Genomic DNA, 21,102 nt, shown 5'->3' on the forward strand with positions numbered 1-21,102 from the left:
AGTGCCAGGATGAATTTCAGGCGTTCTTGACATTTCCGTGGTGTACTCTAAAGGACTAAAAAATAAAAAGGGAATAACCTTCAGCTATTCACTCTGTGTTTCTGTCCCACATAAAGCTGCTTACCCCTCACTTTGGGGAGCCTGAATGGCTCTGTTACAGGGCTGGTGAGGACTTCCCACAGCCCTGTCTACATGGTTCTCAGATCTCAGGTAGGGGAGGGAGAGATGTATCATAAAGGAGGTGGGTTCCAGAAGTCCAGCAGAGCTGCATACAAACCCGCAGTCGGCAGCTGGCCAGATCAGAGATTAAGCACTCTGAGCTGTGGCTTATCCACAGCCATTGTTCAGATGACTAGGGTTAGGCACACAGTGAGGGAGGGGACACTGGCCTGAGCTTAGACCCCAATTATGAAGCCTTGGTGAGCACTCTCTTCTGTCTCTGTCTTGCTTTTGGTAAGATCAGGATAATAATTCAACCTTGGTCCTCAGCTCCTGTGAAGACTGAGTGAAGTAAATGTGCATGGCAATTGTGGAGTTGCTTCCTCTTCATCCCCTGATGGTCACAGACAAGGCAGGAGCCACCAAGCAAAGTCCTCCCCTCAGAGGAGACACAGGACATGTTCTTCCTGAGTGGAAGGTTCTAGAATTGCAAAGCCAGAGAGGATTTCTTAGGGTGAGCTGGGGATGGGTAGGGAAGAGAGGATGAGAGGAAGGAAGGAGAAGCCAGGTGGGTAGCAGGAGAGATGAATTTCACATATTTTAGCAGGGACATGAGCCCCTTTGCGCTCTAATTTTAGATCAGGTCAGGACTGTGGTAGGAGAGGAGCACCCTGGCAACCTCTCTCGCCATAAACTCAGAAGCAATGGCTTCTGTCGAGAAACAGAGCTGAGTCAGTGAGGAGCTGGGGTGCTGGCACCATCCCAAGGCAGCAGTGGTGAGTCTTTGGAGTTCCTGACTTTCTTGATATTGTGCACACCTTTCTGGTTTTCATTTCTAACATAAGGGAGCTGAGCACCTGGCTCGGGGCTCAATAGGAAGGCAGGGAAACAGGAATCCAAATGCCCTCATTGGCTCAGGACCTCAGCTCCCTCCACAGATCACTATCTTCACTGTCTCTGTGTGGGAAGGAGTTTTCAAATGACCAGTTTCCAGAACACAGAGGCCAGAGATTCTGCCTCTGCCTATCTGGGGCCCGAGTATCCCACAGCTCTGGACAGGGGAAGGAAGGGGTGCACCTGCTATCCATGTTCCAAGTAGGAAGTTGTCTGTGTGGCACACATGGCCACCAAGAAGTGCTTGTTGGATGAATGACTGATCTTAGAAGTGGGGAACAAATCAATGCGGAAGCAGGTTCTGCAGGAGGAAAGCCCTTCATTCCCTCGGGAGAGTCACAGCAAATTGAGAAAACAAGGGCAGGGGAAATTTCTTTCTAGTGAAGATGTTTGGTCTTTTTGTTTTGTTTGGGCTCCAGGCCAACACGGGAGAGTGATGATGAAGAGGATGAGGAGAAGAGGGGGCGCGGGTGCTCCCTGCAGTACCAGCACGCCCTGGTGCGTGTGCTCACCCAGTTTGTGGCTGAGTTGCCTGACCTAGGTCAGTTGACCTACATGCTGGGCCCTGACTGGCAATTTGACATCACTGACCTCGTGACGGAGTTCATGAAGGTGGAGGAGCCAAAAATCGCCCAGTTACAAGATGGCAGGACCCTGGCTGGCCGGGAGCCAGGCATAACCACTGTGCAGGTACGGGGGCTGCTCTGTGAAGAGTGATGTGAGAGAATCTGCATGGCCATTGTGGTGTCAGTTTTCATACGTGGAGAGCAGGACCCATAGCAGGTCTAACAAAATATGAAGGAGTTACTTCCTCTTCATCCCCTGATGCAACCCTCATCCCCTGATGGTCACAGAGTAGGCAAGTCATCTAGCAAAGTTCTCGGCCCAGGGGACACAGGACAGGTTCTTCTTGAGCACAAGGTTCTGGAATCGCAGAGCCGCTTTGCCTAACATCGGTCTGCAGTGATGAGTGTCCAGGAAGCCTCGTTGGGCAGGGAAGTGCATGAGCGTGCTTGGGTTCAGTGTGTGTGCTTAAGAGAATGATGAAAAGCAACAGAACATTCATCAGTTTGAATAATCAGATTAATTTTTGCATTTTAGAGACAGAGAGTAGAGAAAAAAAATCTAATTTCTTTTATTGGTGAAAACTAAACAAAACACCAAGCACAGCTAGCCTTTTCCTGATACAATCATCTACATTTTGCATATCACTAATCGAAGGTGATAAGAAACTCTGAAAGGCAGTTTTTCCCCAGCCTTGAAATTTAACCATTTTGCTATATTATACCTTGAACTCTGGACAAAAAAAATTAAAAGCGTGCATTTGCATTAAGGATAATAAAGAGTTTATAGTTTAAAACTCTATTGAATGATAGTAACAGTAAAACGATTTGTAGCCAACTTTGTCAGTATAATTATGCAGAAAAATGTGCAACATGTCTTCATATACAAATTTAAAATGTTACTGTTCATATTAATTCAGTTGGATTTTAGGTATTGAAAAAGTTAATTTTTGGCAAAGCTGGATTAAGTGGGCTATATTCTGTATTTGTTCTTGATTTCTGTGTAATTGCCACAGGTCTAGCATCTTAAAGCAATGCTGACTTATTAAGTCACGTTTCTGTAGATTAGGGGATCCAGTGGGCTAGGCTAGGTTCTGTGCTCAGGGTAACCAAAGGCTGAAATCAAGGTATCACCTGGGGTGGGCTCCTGTCTTGGAGTTTCGGGAAATAATTGGCCTCCAAGCTCCTTCAGGTTCTTGGGAGAACTTAATTCGGTATGTTTCTGGGACTAGGTACCTGTTTCCATCCAGGAGTCAGCCTGTGCTCTGAGAGGCTGGCTCCATTCCCATATGGTCCCTCCATTGTCAGTATTCGTTGGATGGCATTCTCACACTTGGAATCTCCCTAATGTCCCTTTGGGCCACCAGCCAGAGTAAGCTCTCCACTTTTAAGGGTTTGGGTGATTACGCTGAGTCCCCCTGTGTAATTCAGGATCATCTGTGTTTAGGGCAACTATAGGTGCTGCCTCATCATTTTGAAGATACTCAGGGTTAGGTGGGACATCTTTGGGGACTGCTCTAGGAACTGTGCCTTTTGTTCAGCACTCATTCTGTCCAGGTGCACACTAGACGGCAGATCAGGAGGGCATGAGGATTCTTTTTCCCCACTTTGTTTAACTGGTTTATCCAGGGATGGTGCCCAGCCCACAGAGGACCATGACTGTCCCCTGATAAGCGTCATCTGCCCACTGGGAGGAATGGAGGCAGGAGAAGTTGGCTGAGCACTAATTCCTTAGAGACTTCTTACCACAGACTCACTGCTTTCAAAGCCTAAATATTAGTATTTTGCAAAGTGCTACTCTTTGAGTGCCTACTACCAAGGTGGGACATTTTAGTTTTTCTCAGAAAATGCACTGCTATTATCATGGTAAGACTCAAAGGAAAGCAAGTGTGTCAAGATGGTCTTTATAAAATTCCTTGGTAAGTGTCAATGGACACGATTTTGCTGAGTTCGTTAACTTGTCGGAACGCTGAGAGAACACTGGTGGTCGTACCCATTCAGTTTAAATGGCTATTGAGGTAGTGCCCTGTACTGACCTTCCTCATTCTCTTCTCAGGTTCTCTCACCTCTCTCTGACTCCATCCTGGCTGAGAAGACAGTGATTGTCCTGGATGACCGGGTCACCATTGTGGAGCTGGGTGTGCAGCTGGTGGCTGGCTTGTCTCTTACCCTACAACCTCACAGAGCAGACAAGAGGGCCATCGTCTCCACGGTGGCTGCCCAGGATGTTCTCCAAGACCCACAGCAGGTGAGATTCACAGAGGCTGTGTGTACCTAGTCTATGAGGTCAGCTCCTCTCTCAGTTATGGCATCCTGCAAAGGAGGTCAGTAGAGCACTCGGGCAGGAGTGGCACCTTTTGAAGCTCCTTCCTGCTTCTGACCCCCTGCCCAGTCTCGGAGGATCATGCTAGAGGCTTGGCTACATTTTCCCTCTGTTATTAGCTTTCCAATGGGCTAATCTGTGCTAGGCGCAGACTGCTGCTAACCGATGAATAAACGATCACTTGTTTCACTGTTGCCAAGCAAAATAGGTGATTTTTGGTGCTTAGAAATTCCATGTCAGCTCCTTGAGCCAGCATGGATAAGGTGCCACATTGCTACTATTTACTGCAATTATTGTCAACTCTGAAAGTCTCCTCGCTCCTCAAACCTTTACAAGTCATTTGTAAAGATAGAGGAACATGGTGCCGTTCAAGTCGCCAGCTCCATAATATGTGGTTTACCAAGAGCTTCCACCCAGCCCGTGCTTTGCTTTCTCAGCACCTAATAAAGAATATTCAAAGTGATATTACCTTAAGTAGCAGCCTGATTAGCTGCACCTGAAGTTGATTCAGATAAATTGCCTGATCTTTCAAAGTGTTTTTACAAAGGTCAAAGTCAAATTCTGTAGCATGGCTTGCAATAAATTAATTTCCACTTTAATGCATTCATTAAAGTATATTTTTTGTTCCTCATACCAGTGGGACTACAGCACATTACTGATGCCAGTTCAAGGCATAGCAGGAGCTGCTCGAGATTATAAAACATAGGAGTTTCTTTTTCTCTGCATATTTATCTAATTTACATAGGGAATCATGCTTGTGTTTGCAAATTTGAACCCGATTATAACATCATGCTTTAATTTCACTTTCCTTAGGAAGCAATAGTCAGTTCTTGGATTTTGTTCAGTGATGGTTCGGTGACGCCTTTAGACATTTATGACCCCAAGGATTTTTCTGTTACTGTCTCATCATTGGATGAAATGGTGGTGTCTGTCCAGCCAAACCTTCAGTACAAATGGCCAGTCTTGGTTGCAGAGGGTGAAGGCCAAGGTCCCTTGATTAAGTTGGAAATGATGATCAGTGAACCTTGTCAGAAGACCAAGAGGAAGAGTGTTCTTGCTGTTGGTAAAGGAAATGTCAAGGTCAAATTTGGGCCCAGTACTGACGCGCACCAAGGAGGCAGCAATGATATCGAGGGTGTGAACCGGGACTACAAAGACCACCTGAGTAATTCCATCCAGCGTGAAGGGAGCCAGGAGCGAGCAGTGCAGGAATGGTTCCAACATGGCATCTCTGGTGGCCAAGAGGACAGGACCAACAAGAGCACCACCCCACGGTATCCTGTGAGAGGAAGGGATAAGAAACTACTCAGAGGGGGTGCTGCCGATGCCTTCACAAGTTTCCCTACTCAAGGGAAGTTACCGGAGCCCAATAACCCCGGTGACCTTACCATGACCTCAAGGGGATTAACAGACTTGGAGATCGGCATGTACGCGCTGCTCTGCGTCTTCTGCCTGGCCATCCTGGTCTTCTTAATTAACTGCGTAGCGTTTGCTTGGAAGTACAGACACAAAAGGTTTGCAGTGAGTGAGCAGGGCAATACCCCCCATTCCCACGACTGGGTCTGGCTTGGGAATGAGGTGGAACTTCTGGAGAACCCCGTGGACATTACTCTCCCCTCGGAGGAGTGCACGACCATGATAGACAGGGGGCTGCAGTTCGAGGAGAGGAACTTCCTGCTGAATGGCAGTTCCCAGAAGACTTTCCATAGCCAGCTGCTCAGACCTTCTGACTACGTCTATGAGAAGGAGATGAAAAATGAACCTATAAATTCTTCGGGCCCAAAGAGGAAGAGAGTCAAGTTTACTTCCTACACCACCATCCTCCCAGAGGATGGCGGCCCGTACACCAACTCCATCCTGTTTGACAGCGATGACAACATCAAGTGGGTCTGCCAAGATATGGAGCTGGGAGACTCACAGGACTTCAGAGACTACATGGAAAGACTGCAAGACCAGATGTGAACTCCTTTCTTATGTTTGTAATCACCTTTATGCCTTCTGTTTTCGAAAGAGTTGGAAGAGTGAGCTTGGTCAGCAATAGGGGTGACTTAACACAGCTTAAATAGTGGAGGTCTGGCGGGATCCCTCTCTAAGCAGGCATCAGAGGCCTGGAGAGCGACTGCAGCTGGGTTTTAAGCCGGGAAATGCCTCTGAAAGAGCTCCACGTGGGGCTGGAGGCTTTGCAACACGGCAGTGTTACGTATTGCCTGGCACTGGCTCAGTGCGCGTGAAATAAACCTGACGCCACAGACATTGTTAGTCCCCTCATGACAAACGGCCATGTGTAGTTAGGAAGGATTTGGATTGTGAGTTTTCTATTCCTAGACCTTTTAAAGCACAGTGGACACTTACTGCCCTTGGCCTGAGTTTAGACCTATGTGAAAGATGACTGAATGTAGCTTCCTTACTTGTTAGGAGCACTGCTCATTATTTTTATATACATTTGCACCTGCATCATTCCTTTGACCTCCACAAAGTTTTGGGTGTTTTTTTGGAAACACAAAAAGAAAAAATACTCAGTCTTTTCCTTGAGGTCTGTCTGTGATTTCCATATGAGTTTTACTCTCTGGGACTCACCATGCCGTGTCATTTCCTAGGTCTCCGTGTAGGATGTCTGTTTTTTTTTTTTCAGTTTCCGCACTTCATTGTTAGGGACAGTATCTAAGAAGCTTTTTCTCACTTTGTTTCTCCTTTTTGCTGTTGAACTTTCTTGTATATGACCAGGACAAGGGTTTTACATAAAATGTTAATATCCTGTGAGGGAGGGCCACCCATCTCTCTTACAGTTTTCTACATGAAGCTTAACAAATTTGGAGCAGTGTTGTGCAGTACATTTATTTTTGTCCCGTGCTTGTTAAAATTTCTGGGGGAAATCCCAGAATGCATTTCTGAGGACAGAAAGACCCCAACATTCCTGTATTGATATAAGTTCTTTGTGGTCAACACAATGTATTATCCAAGCAGAAATCTAAAAGTAGAATTGATCTACACAGCAAAGAAATTGCCTAGGAAATATCTTAGGATTAATATTTCTGTTCTATTACAAGAAAGAAAAACTAAAGTGATGTTTCAAGTTAGAAATCCATCAATATAATGACAAAAAATTTACAAAACTCAATCATGACTCTGGAAGAGATAAAACCTTCACAGGTGTACATTGATGGAGAAAAGCAATGGGTTCCCCCACAATTCATAAAAATATGTGTTCCAGGACTCCCCAGTGGCCGTTACAAATAAGCCACAGATACTGAAAAGTCAAAGTGGCAGGAGAAATAATGATTCTTGCAGAATTTTAAAACAAAATGTATTATTTAAAAAATTGTGAATGGTCTTAAGCAAAGCAGGAGTGTCAGATTAGAAAAACACAACTATTTATGAAGAGGTGTAACTGAAAAACACGATGCCTCATTAGGAGTTGTCTGACACACTTTGCATTTCTAAGAAAGATAGTTTTAAAGAGGCAAAGTAGGAAGGACATACAGGACATCACCTGTAGCAGTTCCCTGGATCCAAATGACTGACGACTGAGATTTCTGAAAGTGAATTGTTGTCATTCAGTTGTTCTCTTTTTATAGGTGTCCAAGAATGGGAACATAGCATCCCATCCTCTTTTAGACATGAAGCAGTAGCTGGAAAGTTCTTCCTGTATCTTTTACCCACATCACTACAGTGTATTTGGAAACAGGGCTGGAGCTGCAGTGATGGGGTTTGACCTCCAGAGGCTGGTGTTTACTGGCTTCTGAGTTTAAAAATGGTACCTAGGCATTGAAGAGGGCGGGGTTCCTAAAACTTTTCCATTTGACAAGAGGCACAAGCAATGACTGCAAAAGGAGTTTGTACAGGGATGGATGACATATGTTAGGAAGAGCTCTCTTGTTAGCCAGCAGCTTTTCAAAGGATAGCCCAAACCATCTGTGCAAGGTGGAAAATTCAATGTGCTAATTGACGTAGTGAGTGTGGGTCCTTCTATAAGCCTTTTTGTTTGTGTGTTTCCTTTATTGTTGTGCTAGTTGGGAGAATGTTGTGGCATTTGCAAAGGTTCTTGCAATGTATCAAATATATCTGTAAGCCATTTGCAATTCTCTCTCCCTTTGGATCATCAGTATCCCAGATATAATGGGAATGAATTCATTTCTGAACCTGAGGCACCTCAACAGAAGGGGAGTAAATCTCACCCACACAGTGGGCTCCCTCCCTTGGCAAAGTGAGACTTTGAGTGGGGTTATAACTTGGGAAGAAATTACCATTGTTCTGGAGGCTTCATTAAGAAAAATGTGAACTAGAGCATTTCCTGTGATGAGACTGTGTGACAAAAGGGATAGGGAGCAAACTGAGGAGCACTGGGATGCACCCTTAGCTGAAAGGCAGAGCTGGGAACTGGCCGTGGTGCTGAACACGCCCACTGTGGAGCTGCGAACTGACAACGGTCTTAACGACATCTCCCTAGGATGACTTAGTGAATCAGCCTCTAAACCGTCAGTCACCTGGGTTCTTTTTACTTAGAACTCAGTTCAAATGAAAGTCAAATGGGAAGTCCTGGGGAAGGGTTCTTTTTTTTTTTTATCATAGAATGCACATCCACCATGTATAGACAAACATCCACGCACACATATACCCACACACATGTGCATAGATACTGTGGGGTCAGAGACTAAACCATGTGGTGGAAATCAAGAGAAGCTGTCAGTCACTCTCAGATTTGGCATCGAGGACATTCAGCATTGCTGAATGTTTTGACATATTTTTGGGCTCTAAATTCTTCCTACAGATTCTAAACTATGGGTATATCCTGTTTTCCAGCTAGTCAACTACAACTGAAACCACTATATCCTGAACTATCTAAACTAAAATGTGGGGAATAACATCATATGCAATTAAGGCTTGAATTCCAGTTTCCTGGAGGTCATGCATTTGCCTGGATTTTTCAGATTTTTTAGTGGCTGGGGTAACTGAATTATGGGTCTTGATAAATTGCTTGAGCCAAACAAGGGTTATCAAGTTCCCTCCTTTCCCATGAGAAGGGCGTGCTGCGGGAGGCACCGGCAGACCCCTGCCAAGGGCACCAGGCTGTCTCCTCTGCAGTCATGCGGAGAGAGACTGAGACATGACACAAAGACATCAGTTGGTGATGTGCCATTACTGCCTCCAAGGTAGAGATCTGCTACTTTTGAGGCCAGAAACAAGGTTCAAAAAGCAGCTGTTACACCAAAGAACTGGAATTTAAACACACAGTTGTGTTGTATTTGAGATAGCAAGAAGAAAGGACAATAGCAGTCCATTACCCCAAAGACCAGCACGCAGCACACCCTGAGTGGGTCAGGAGAAGGACTGGTCAGCCTCCTAGTGTTTTACATTGTGCACTGGCTAGGGAACATTCCCAGATTATCATAATCTGCAATGTCTAGGCAGAAAGTTTTCTATTTATAATAATGAATGCAGTGAAAACGGATTGATTTTTTTTTTATCTCTGTGTCACATCTGTAGACTTAAGCAATCTGTACCTTGCTAATTTAAGTTTTAGGGAGTCAACCTTTGTGCACTTTGGTCAGCATTTTTGGGTCTTACCAATGTTGTGATGTTGGGACCACAGTGAGGAGCAACTCACGCCCACAGAAGTGACCGCTCAGGGTGGAGTCTTCTGAATCCTATGCGTCCTTGGCACCCTGGGTTTTCAACTCTCACCATCTGAAGAAAGGTCTCAATCCTCCATTCTAGTTTCTGTAGATGACACCACAGCTCATTTATAAACTCAGTGGCCCTGTCCTTAAATAAAATTTTGTGTGTGTGATGTAATTCATCTCCCCTGTAATGTAAAGGGACTGTATGGGTGATAGAAGAGTTATGCTGAAATGTAGATAGCAGATATTTTTGTATGTAATATAGGCAATATATGGAAACTCTGGGAGATGTATTGGAATAAATACATTTTCAAATAAAAGCATGAAAAACTGTAGCTTTTAAATGTACAGACATCCAACTCAAAAATATCTCTACTGATGATGGTGAAGACTTTGGGACCTGACATTGACAAACACACTGAATTAGGATTTCTGGCCTGGAAAGGTGTGACTCATGTTGGGATGGTTATGGAAACCTGCCTGAACTTTTTGATCTCACTCTTCATTACTTTTGGATTTTTTCTTTGGAAATATTTCAGAAATAAAGTGATTTCATTTTCCAGGACAAAAGTATATTCTAACCACAGGGTAACTCATCGTTTTTAACATAAAAATAAACATTTAAACATTCTTCAATTGTTTCATTATTTTATCTGTATATTCCCTATTTGATTTCTGTATCTGTGTGATTGGCTGTATTTACAGTTACATATTTTTTTACTTTCAGTCAGAAATTTTAATATCCTTGATGCAGTCATACATGAAAATCAGGGCAAAACTTTTCCTAGAAGTCATCTTGTGACTCTGTTGAAATGCCCAGGGCAGTGGGTGTTGGATGGCCTTTGGTCTTTGCCACCCTTTTGGTTTCATCATTGGCTTGGCAATGTGCAGGGTTTTTGCATGGGGTCAAAAGTCCAGGATGCTGAGGTCCCAGCAGGAAAGCTCTAGAGATGTGAGCAAAACTCAAGGTAATTGGGGATTTTGTTTTGATGGTGTTGTGAAGGGTTTAGCTGAAAGACTGTTGTGTGCAGTGGTCAAGTCTCCACAGGCTCTTTGTTGCCACACGTGCATGCATTTCTTGAAATCACAGCACCATTTTGGGAATTCTGGCAAATCCAGATGATTCTGGCAAATCCTCTTGATTTTGGGATGAATAAGAATGTCTTTTTGGCAATACTTTGGCATGTCGTATTTAATGTTCTGCTAACACACCTGGTCTTTCTCCATTGGTCAAGTAGTTAGGTGTAAAATGCTGGCTTATGAATTTGAGGCTACAGAGTGGGAGGCTTTCTTGTCTGTACAATACTGGTAGCAAATGGACAAGAAAGCTCTTCTAGGTATACAAAGCCAGGTTCATGAGGGTCACTTACTTTGCAGCATTTTGGGTAATTATTTCCCACTAACAGCTTTCTTGCCTTCTTTTTCTTGGAACTTAGGAGGAGTGAGTCGTGGAACCCAGCTGTTTCTTCCCAGATCTCAGTAGGTTTGTACACAGTTTAGTAAAGACTGTCTCAAAAAGAAGGAAAAAAGCTTGAAATGAGATTTGTAGAAGAGCAAGCCCTTTCTATTTATATTTTTGTGTGTGTGTGTGAGTGCAAAATGCAAATACTGCTTTTCACTTTTTTGGCATTTAAATCCTGAAAGCCTGTTCAGTTCTTTATAGTTTTATACAATTTAGATAGGTCATGGGTGCTTTTTTGTCACTTGCTCTTAGAAATTTGTAAAGAGAAAAAAAGTGCGGAAACACTTTTTTAGTCTACGATTATGGGGTCGTAGGCTATTTCTATGACTGAAGCAAGCAGGACACCCTCACTTTCCAAAAGGAAGTAGCAAGTCCTTTGGGGAAATTATCTTCCCAGCTCAAGGAAGCAATGTTGCCAGCTTACGACACTGGGCAGCCTTCTGTTTCTAGGAATGTCTCCACTCGTTCTTTGGCTTTAGTTGTTGCTCTTGGTCATTGCTCAGGGGAAACACTGTGACTTTGTATTAAGGACTGAACTTTCTTTAGATGCTACATGAATTGAGAGGCCTTGTGACCTTGTTATACATCTACCTTGCCCATTTTAGTAAAACACTTTACCAAGAGACTCTGGGGTCTGTATGAGGCTGATTTTCCACCCATTGGAAAACATCACATTCCACCCTCATGCACTGTGGAGGCTTGGTTCCAGAAACCCCAGGGGTTGCCGAGATCTGAGGAAGCTCCGATCCCTTATACGAAATGTGTAGTATTTGCCTAGAGCTTACACACATCCTCCTATATGTTTTAAATCACATCTAGATTACTTATGATACCTATAATGCACGTTTGATATAAACAGTTGTTATACTGTATTGTTTAGGGAATAATGACAAGAAAAATTCTGTACATGTTTAGGACAGACGTAATCTTTTCTGAATATTTTTGATCTGTTGCCTGTTAAGTTGATGGGTATGGAGTCTGGATCCAGAGGGCCAACAGTTCTTTGTGATGGATCAGTTCATTTTTAACCTGACACTTCTTTTTCTGTTACTTCCTTTGGCCAAAAGAGCACATGGAGCTTTCTTTTTTTTTTTTTATTTCTTTTTTTTCTTTTATTATTCATATGTGCATACAAGGCTTGGTTCATTTCTCCCCCCCTGCCCCAACCCCCTCCCTTACCACCCACTCCAGCCCCCTCCCTCTCCCCCCCACCCCCTCAATACCCAGCAGAAACTATTTTGCCCTTATCTCTAATTTTGTTGTAGAGAGAGTATAAGCAATAATAGGAAGGAACAAGGGGTTTTGCTGGTTGAGATAAGGATAGCTATACAGGGCATTGACTCACATTGATTTCCTGTGCGTGTGTGTGTGTTACCTTCTAGGTTAATTCTTTTTGATCTAACCTTTTCTCTAGTTCCTGGTCCCCTTTTCCTATTGGCCTCAGTTGCTTTAAGGTATCTGCTTTAGTTTCTCTGCATTAAGGGCAACAAATGCTAGCTAGTTTTTTAGGTGTCTTACCTATCCTCACCCCTCCCTTGTGTGCTCTCGCTTTTATCCTGTGCTCATAGTCCAATCCCCTTGTTGTGTTTGCCCTTGATCTAATGTCCACATATGAGGGAGAACATACGATTTTTGGTCTTTTGGGCCAGGCTAACCTCACTCAGAATGATGTTCTCCAATTCCATCCATTTACCAGCGAATGATAACATTTCGTTCTTCTTCATGGCTGCATAAAATTCCATTGTGTATAGATACCACATTTTCTTAATCCATTCGTCTGTGCTGGGGCATCTTGGCTGTTTCCATAACTTGGCTATTGTGAATAGTGCCGCAATAAACATGGATGTGCAGGTGCCTCTGGAGTAACAGTCTTTTGGGTATATCCCCAAGAGTGGTATTGCTGGATCAAATGGTAGATCGATGTCCAGCTTTTTAAGTAGCCTCCAAATTTTTTTCCAGAGTGGTTGTACGAGTCTACATTCCCACCAACAGTGTAAGAGGGTTCCTTTTTCCCCGCATCCTCGCCAACACCTGTTGTTGGTGGTGTTGCTGATGATGTTGTTGTTCTAACAGGGGTGAGGTGGAATCTTAGTGTGGTTTTAATTTGCATTTCCTTTATTGCTAGAGATGGTGAGCATTTTTTCATGTGTTTTCTGGCCATTTGAATTTCTTCTTTTGAGAAAGTTCTGTTTAGTTCACATGCCCATTTCTTTATTGGTTCATTAGTTTTGGGAGAATTTAGTTTTTTAAGTTCCCTGTATATTCTGGTTATCAGTCCTTTGTCTGATGTATAATTGGCAAATATTTTCTCCCACTCTGTGGGTGTTCTCTTCAGTTTAGAGACCATTTCTTTTGATGAACAGAAGCTTTTTAGTTTGATGAGGTCCCATTTATCTATGCTATCTCTTAGTTGCTGTGCTGCTGGGGTTTCATTGAGAAAGTTCTTACCTATACCTACTAACTCCAGAGTATTTCCTACTCTTTCTTGTATCAACTTAAGAGTTTGGGGTCTGATATTAAGATCCTTGATCCATTTTGAGTTAATCTTGGTATAGGGTGATATACATGGATCTAGTTTCAGTTTTTTGCAGACTGCTAACCAGTTTTCCCAGCAGTTTTTGTTGAAGAGGCTGCTATTTCTCCATCGTATATTTTTAGCTCCTTTGTCAAAGATAAGTTGCTCATAGTTGTGTGGCTTCATATCTGGGTCCTCTATTCTGTTCCACTGGTCTTCATGTCTGTTTTTGTGCCAGTACCATGCTGTTTTTATTGTTGTTGCTTTGTAATATAGTTTGAAGTCAGGTATTGTGATACCACCTGCATTGTTCTTTTGACTGAGTATTGCCTTGGCTATTCGTGGCCTCTTGTGTTTCCATATGAATTTAACGGTAGATTTTTCAATCTCTTTAATGAATGTCATTGGAATTTTGATGGGAATTGCATTAAACCTGTAGATTACTTTGGGGAGTATCGGCATTTTTACTATGTTGATTCTACCAATCCATGAGCATGGGAGATCTCTCCACTTTCTATAGTCTTCCTCAATCTCTTTCTTCAGAAGTGTATAGTTTTCCCTGTAGAGGTCTTTCACATCCTTTGTTAGGTTTACACCTAGGTATTTGATTTTTTTTGAGGCTATTGTAAATGGAATCGTTTTCATACATTCTTTTTCAGTTTGCTCATTGTTAGTGTATAGAAATGCTAATGATTTTTCTATGTTGATTTTATATCCTGCTACCTTGCTATAGCTATTGATGATGTCTAGAAGCTTCTGAGTAGAGTTTTTTGGGTCTTTAAGGTATAGGATCATGTCGTCTGCAAATAGGGATATTTTGACAGTTTCTTTCCCTATTTGTATTCCTTTTATTCCTTCTTCTTGCCTAATTGCTCTGGCTAGGAATTCCAGTACTATGTTGAATAGGAGTGGAGATAGTGGGCATCCTTGTCTGGTTCCTGATTTTAGAGGGAATGGTTTTAATTTTTCTCCGTTAAGTATAATGCTGGCTGTAGGTTTGTCATATATAGCTTTTATAATGTTGAGGAACTTTCCTTCTATTCCTAGTTTTCTTAGAGCTTTTATCATGAAATGATGTTGGATCTTATCAAAGGCTTTTTCTGCATCTATTGAGATGATCAAGTGGTTTTTGTCTTTGCTTCTGTTAATGTGGTTTATTACGTTTATTGATTTTCATATTTTGAACCACCCCTGCATCCCTGGGATGAAGCCTACCTGGTCGTGGTGAATAATCTTTTTGATGTGTTGCTGAATTCGATTTGCCATTATTTTGTTGAGGATTTTTGCATCAATGTTCATTAAGGAGATTGGCCTATAGTTCTCCTTTTTGGAGGTGTCTTTGCCTGGTTTTGGGATAAGTGTAATACTGGCTTCATAAAATGTGTTTGGCAGTTTTCCTTCCCTTTCTATTTCATGGAACAGTTTAAGGAGGGTTGGTATCAGTTCTTCTTTAAAGGTCTGATAGAATTCAGCAGAGAATCCATCAGGTCCTGGACTTTTCTTTTTGGGGAGACTCTTGATTGCTGCTTCAATTTCATTTTGTGTTATAGGTCTATTCAGGTGATTAATTTCCTCTTGGTTCAGTTTTGGATGATCATATGTATCTAGAAATCTGTCCATTTCTTTTAGATTTTCAAATTTATTTGAATATAGGTTCTCAAAGTAGTCTCTGATGATTTCCTGGACTTCCATGGTGTTTGTTGTTATCTCCCCTTTTGCATTCCTAATTCTACTAATTTGGGTTTTTTCTCTCCTCATTTTAGTCAGGTTTGCCAGGGGTGTATCGATCTTGTTTATTTTTTCAAAGAACCAACTTTTTGTTTCATTAATTCTTTGTATGGTTTTTTTGGTTTCTATTTCGTTGATTTCAGCTCTTATTTTTATTATTTCTCTCCTATTTGTTTTGGGATTTGCTTGTTCTTGTTTTTCTAGGAGTTTGAGATGTATCATTAGGTCATTGATTTGGGATCTTTCAATCTTTTTAATATATGCACTCATGGCTATAAACTTTCCTCTCAAGACTGCCTTAGCTGTGTCCCATAGGTTCCGGTAGGTTGTGTTTTCATTTTCATTGACTTCTAGGAACTTTTTAATTTCCTCTTTTATTGCATCGATGATCCATTCTTCATTAAGTAATGAGTTATTTAGTTTCCAGCTGTTTGCATGTTTTTTGTCTTTACTTTTATTGTTGAGTTCTACTTTTACTGCATTGTGGTCAGATAGTATGCATGGTATTATTTCTATTTTCTTATATTTGCTGAGGCTTGCTTTGTGCCCTAGGATATGATCTATTTTGGAGAAGGTTCCCACATGGAGCTTTCTGATTTCCATTCTAAGTGGAGCTGAAGTTGTCTGCTACTTTATTGTCTTCCCCCGTCACAATCGCTGCAAGCTTTCTGTTTTATCACTGTATCTTCCTACAGAGTAGAAGCATTTTCCAAACATTTCTGGAGACAGCACAGGTAGACAAGGAGCACACCACATCCCTCCAGGTAATCAGCTTTCTCATTTCTTATTCTGGTTGGTGCCAGTGTCCACTGGTCACTTCTATAAATGTGCATAGGATCTACTACCAATATTGCCTCAGGGCCACCAGTTCACACACCCAGAGGTGTCAGGACTGGAAGATGAATGGACCAAAGTGCTTCTTAGTAGATCAGGCTGACTCCCTTTCTGTATCTGTCCTCTACAAGGAGCCTGGTTTTGGACTTTTAGTAAGGACGTCAATATGGATTCCAAGAACAAACTTAGTCTCCAACCTCCATTGCAGGTGACATTCTAGGCGTTCCACAGATAATTCTCATTGTGACTTTAAGCAAATGCCAAAACTACGAAAGGCAGGAACTAAGAGTGGAGGATCAGATGAATAAAGAAATGATCAAGCTCGGGGGTGGGGAGAAATAGTTTAAAATACTGTGAGAAAGGGCACATCCTCATTTCCTCATTCTGAGCCATATCCAGCAGTCAGTCAGGTAGGCAGTCTTGATGTATTTTATGGCAAATGATTTTGACAATGGTGCTTATCTATAACGTGAGTTAAAAGAACACGATGCCACAAAATTTAAATTTGGGTCCCAGCCCTCAGTCCCCAGCCTTGGACTCTTCCTAGGCAGGTGGATCTGATCTGGGCTGTAGAATACAGTCAGTGGCCAAGCTCACAGTCCAGCCAGTTTTTCATTTTTAGGTGGTTTCAAGGTGGCAAATGGTAGGAGCCAATTTTACCTGGCATTTGAAAAAACCAGTGTTTTCCCCGACTTTTCACGTTTCTGAGTTTGGTTCTTGTTCCCTGGCGAACACAAGATACTCTAAGCAGAGCATGCGGTTACAACATTGTGTGTTCCTGCCTGGTTTTGGTTGCACAGTGCATCTGTCTCATTATTACGACCTGTTGTGTGTGTTCAACAGAGTATTTAACATCTGCATTAAGGCACTTCCAAACATCTTTAAAAAGAAGAAATAAAACCTGTTGAATGACCCCGTGTTATAGTGACACAATTACTTGGTAGGTTCCAGGAAGTGATCTTTTTCCAATGAGGTGCAGGAGGAGGATATGAAGAAGTCCTTAGTTCCAGAATAGTGGCAGTTGTGTCCTCAGGGTCTAGGGGACAAGTTTCCAAGAGGAGCAGGCTTGCCCTTGAGCCCTGAGGGAACTGCTCTGGGAACACATGCCTTGAGTTCGGGTCTTCCTTGTAACTAACCTTCCCTCCCATCCAGAAAGAGGACAATGGTGGCCCATGAGTCTGCTGATAAGATACACAAGCTCAGTCCCTAGAGAAGGAGGCCAATAAAAGCTTATTTTTCTTTTAAAGCTTACAAATTGCATTTTAATAAGAGAAAAAAACTTTAGACAGCCAGGGGAAAGCAATTCTACTGATAAAATTGGAGTCACAGGAAAGCTTATTTAGGTATGCCTCGTTTCCGTTCATATTCCTGGCCTTTGGATGTGGTGCATTGAACTCCAGAACAAATAAACCACTTGACTCCCCTGCAGTGCACAACGTAACCAGGAAAAGGGACCCCACTGCGCCATGCCCCTACCCTCTACGGGCAGCTGGTGTCGCGGTTATGTTGCATGGCTGACTAACCCTGGTAAAACTGAGTCTTTGTAAAGAGCACACCATCCCAAGACAGTGTTGGTGACTGAGAGCCAACATCTCGCCGCTGCTTCACTGTGGGAGTTGTAAGCATCTGTCAACCACAGTGTGACAGGCACAACTCTAGACACAGAGCGTCTGCAGAAACCTCTTTCCCTTCATGCAAAGGCACTGACTTTATGAGCAGAGAATGGCCGAGTTACAGATGTCACTTGACTCTCTTTTACGCGAGGTGAAACAGAACTCAAGAGGCCAAGGCAGCTTCTCCAAGACATCTGATGGCAACCTGGAGCAAGGGTGGTCTGCAGGTGTTTCCACGAGAAGCTGGCCTCAGACCTGGCCTGATACGCACACGATGGAGAACTCCACCCGCCGCCGCAGTTCACGGTGGCCAGCACTGTTGAAATGTCCTCTTTTGTCACATACTTTGGACTTCAATATATTATAGGGTTAAGCATACAAATACATTATTTTTGTTCTCTAATGACTGCTTTTGGATCAACTGAGAAAGGAAAAGATAAGTGCATCCATGTTACCTTTACCAATGCTGAGTGAGAGCGAGTGTGCGTGAGCGAGTGTGCGTGAGCGAGTGCGCGGGAGGGTGTGTACTTGAATTACTCTCTGGGTGTCATCTGCTTTCATCTTGATGAACTCCCCTTGGTATTTCGTAGAAGGAAAGTCTACTAGCAACAACTTTTCTCATATTATCTCATGTGGGAGTATTGTTTAGTTTTTCTTTGGGAAAGGTGCTTTTCTAAACGTAGGACTTTTGGTTGGCAGGCTTTGACCTTTCGTCACTCCACTCCCTCTTGCCGCCACTGTCCCGAGGCAAAGCAGCTACTAGTCTTCCTGTGGTTGCCTTGGATATGAAAAATCATTTTTCTTTTGTACTTTCAAAAATTTTCAAGTTTTTTATTATTGTGTGCTGTGGATCTCTTTGGATCTGCTTCCTGTAGAGCTATTACTCTTTTTGGATGTGTTGATTGTTTTCTACAATCTTTGGGAGTTTTCACCCATTACTCTTGAAATACACTCTTTTTCGGTCTCTTCTCCTTCCTTCTACCCCTTTTGTGCATATACTGGATTACAGAATAGTTTCACACAAGCCCCCTTTGCTTTGGCTTGTTTTTATCCATCTGTGCTCTTTCCATTCTTTAGTTTACAAAGTCTCCATTAATTTTCTTGATCACTGTTTTTTTCTACCAATTCAAATCTACTGTTGAGCCTGTCTTACGAGAATTCATCTCTCATCTATCTGTCTGTCTATCTCTCATCTGTCCATCATCTATCTATCCGTCCATCCATCCTCTATCATCTTCTACCTACCCATCTATTGCTATAGATCTCTCTCTGCATACATATGTAGCTGTATAGATATGTACATATCTAATCTATATAGAGAGATACTTATATATGTATCTCCATGTAAAATAAGTGGTATTAATAAAACAAGAAGGGTTAAATGGAGGCATACTGCTAAGGTTTGACATCATACATGAAGTGGTCTGTATTAATTCATGGTAGAGGGTATATGTAGTTTTCTTGGATAAGTCTAAAAAATGCCGAAAGGTATTCCTAATATTGCAATAGAGGAGAAAAACCGGAATGCCAAATAGCACTTGATTAATATAAAGGACTATCAGAAAGGAAGAAAAGAAGGGAAAAGGATACATGACAAAGAGAAAGCAAATAAGTGGTGGATTTAAACCCGCTGCATTAGTAATGTCAGATTGGATGAAAAGGAAGACTTAGCCGTATGCAAGACACACACTTTAAATGTAGAGAGGTTAAAAGTAAAATACTGGAAAGAGATTTAACAGGCACAACAGAGCATAGGAGGGCCAGGGTGGCTAACTAGATATCGGGCAAAATAGATATCAGTCTATTTTGGACTAATAAGGAACATTACCCAAGATAAGTGTCATCACCACCACCTCAACATGGTCAGTTTATCAATAAGACATACAGATCTGGCGAGGTGATAGAGGCTCACGCCTGTAATCCCAGCTACTTGGGAGGCAGAGATCAGGAAGATCACAATTCAAGGCCAACCACAGGCAAAAAGTTCTCAAGAGCTCATCTCAAGCAATAAAACTGGACATGGTGGTGTGTCTGTCATTCCAGCTGTTCTGGGAAGCACAACCAGCAGGATTGCAGTCCTGGCAGGCTGACGCATAAAAGCAAGAAATTCTGTCAAGAACACCAAAGCAAAAACAAAACAAAACAAAATAAAAAAAAGGGCTGGCAGGGTGGCTCAAGTGGAAGAGCTCCTGCCTAGCAAGTGCAAGGCTCGGAGTTCAAATCCCAGCACCACCAAAAAAAGACATAAAAATCCTAAATGAGTATCTACATAAAAACAGAGTTTCAAAAGAATTTGAAAGGAAATGAAGGAAAAGTAACAGAAGTGAAGGGAGATTTAGACTCCTGTGAGTACACTTGCAGATGTCAACACTCCTCTATCAAAACTGACACAAGTACAAAACAATGACAGCATTGTTAACTGGAACTACAAAGCCACAGTGCCAGCCAGCTTAATGTAAATAAGTCTCATACTCAGTCAACAACCACGTACGCGCCGTTTAAGTAACCACAGGGCATTTGCCAAGCTACAGCATCAGGCTTGGCTAGGGAGCTATGCCCAACAAGCTTCAAAGGATCGATTTCCCCTGGAATATGTTCTCTGATCACAACAAATCCGATTAGTAATCAGTTGGAGAAAAGGCTGTCTAATAAAGTTCCAATTATTAAGTATTACCTTACAAACCCATGAGTCAAAGAGGAGATAAGAAGAATGACAGAAAACATTTTGAGCTGATAATAGTGACAATAAAATGGACAACGTGGACCAAACGGACAGATTCCTTGAAAGACAACTTCACAGAACCAAGACAAGAAAGGACAAGGCATGCTTCATCTCGTAAATAAATTAAAAATTTTCACATAAGGGAAACTTAGGCACTACGTGGCTTCACTGGTGAATTGTCAATATATAATTGAGCAATAATTTTATTCTCGAAGACATGCTGTCAAAACACAGGGAGAAAACCGTTCTGGACGTTTGTTATGCAGCCAGCGTCTCGCTAAATCCATAAACGGCTCACCGCAAGCAAGTCCCCGAGACACGAGCTCAGCACATAATAACTAAGTGCATTTTCATGTTCTAGAAATAAAAAAAATTGGAAAATCTGATTCATGTCTTGAAGACATGGAGTCTTCAAGAATAAATACAGTGACGTATTTCTAAGCCCTCTAACCCAGACTGCAGAATATTGTGCCAGAAACCAAAGAAGACCCAGCAAATGGAGAGATGAGTCTGAAAACCGTGATATTGCTGCAATGTCTCCAACTGCTCTACAAAGTCAAGGCAATCATGATGGCGTCCACCCTTCTTGCCATGAAAATTGACAAAGTGATTCTAAAATCTGAACGAAATGCAACGTACTCAGGGGAACCAAGGCAACTTGGAAGGAAGGC

The 21,102-nt window shown here is 42.4% G+C and overlaps 1 protein-coding gene across 1 annotated transcript in view; it reads left to right on the forward strand.

The window, feature by feature from the left end:
• Tmem132b (transmembrane protein 132B) overlaps window positions 1-10,188 on the forward strand; it is a 318,583-nt gene extending 308,395 nt beyond the window's left edge. Inside the window, exons 7-9 of the mRNA XM_074061397.1 lie at window positions 1,473-1,743; window positions 3,673-3,864; window positions 4,753-10,188. Coding sequence (XP_073917498.1) covers window positions 1,473-1,743; window positions 3,673-3,864; window positions 4,753-5,901 — 1,612 coding nt within the window. The 3' untranslated portion in view covers window positions 5,902-10,188. The remainder of the gene's footprint in view (window positions 1-1,472; window positions 1,744-3,672; window positions 3,865-4,752) is intronic.
• The last annotated feature ends 10,914 nt before the right edge of the window (window positions 10,189-21,102 follow it).

Source organism: Castor canadensis, chromosome 18, assembly GCF_047511655.1.
Source record: "Castor canadensis chromosome 18, mCasCan1.hap1v2, whole genome shotgun sequence".
Taxonomy (NCBI): Eukaryota; Metazoa; Chordata; class Mammalia; order Rodentia; family Castoridae; genus Castor; species Castor canadensis.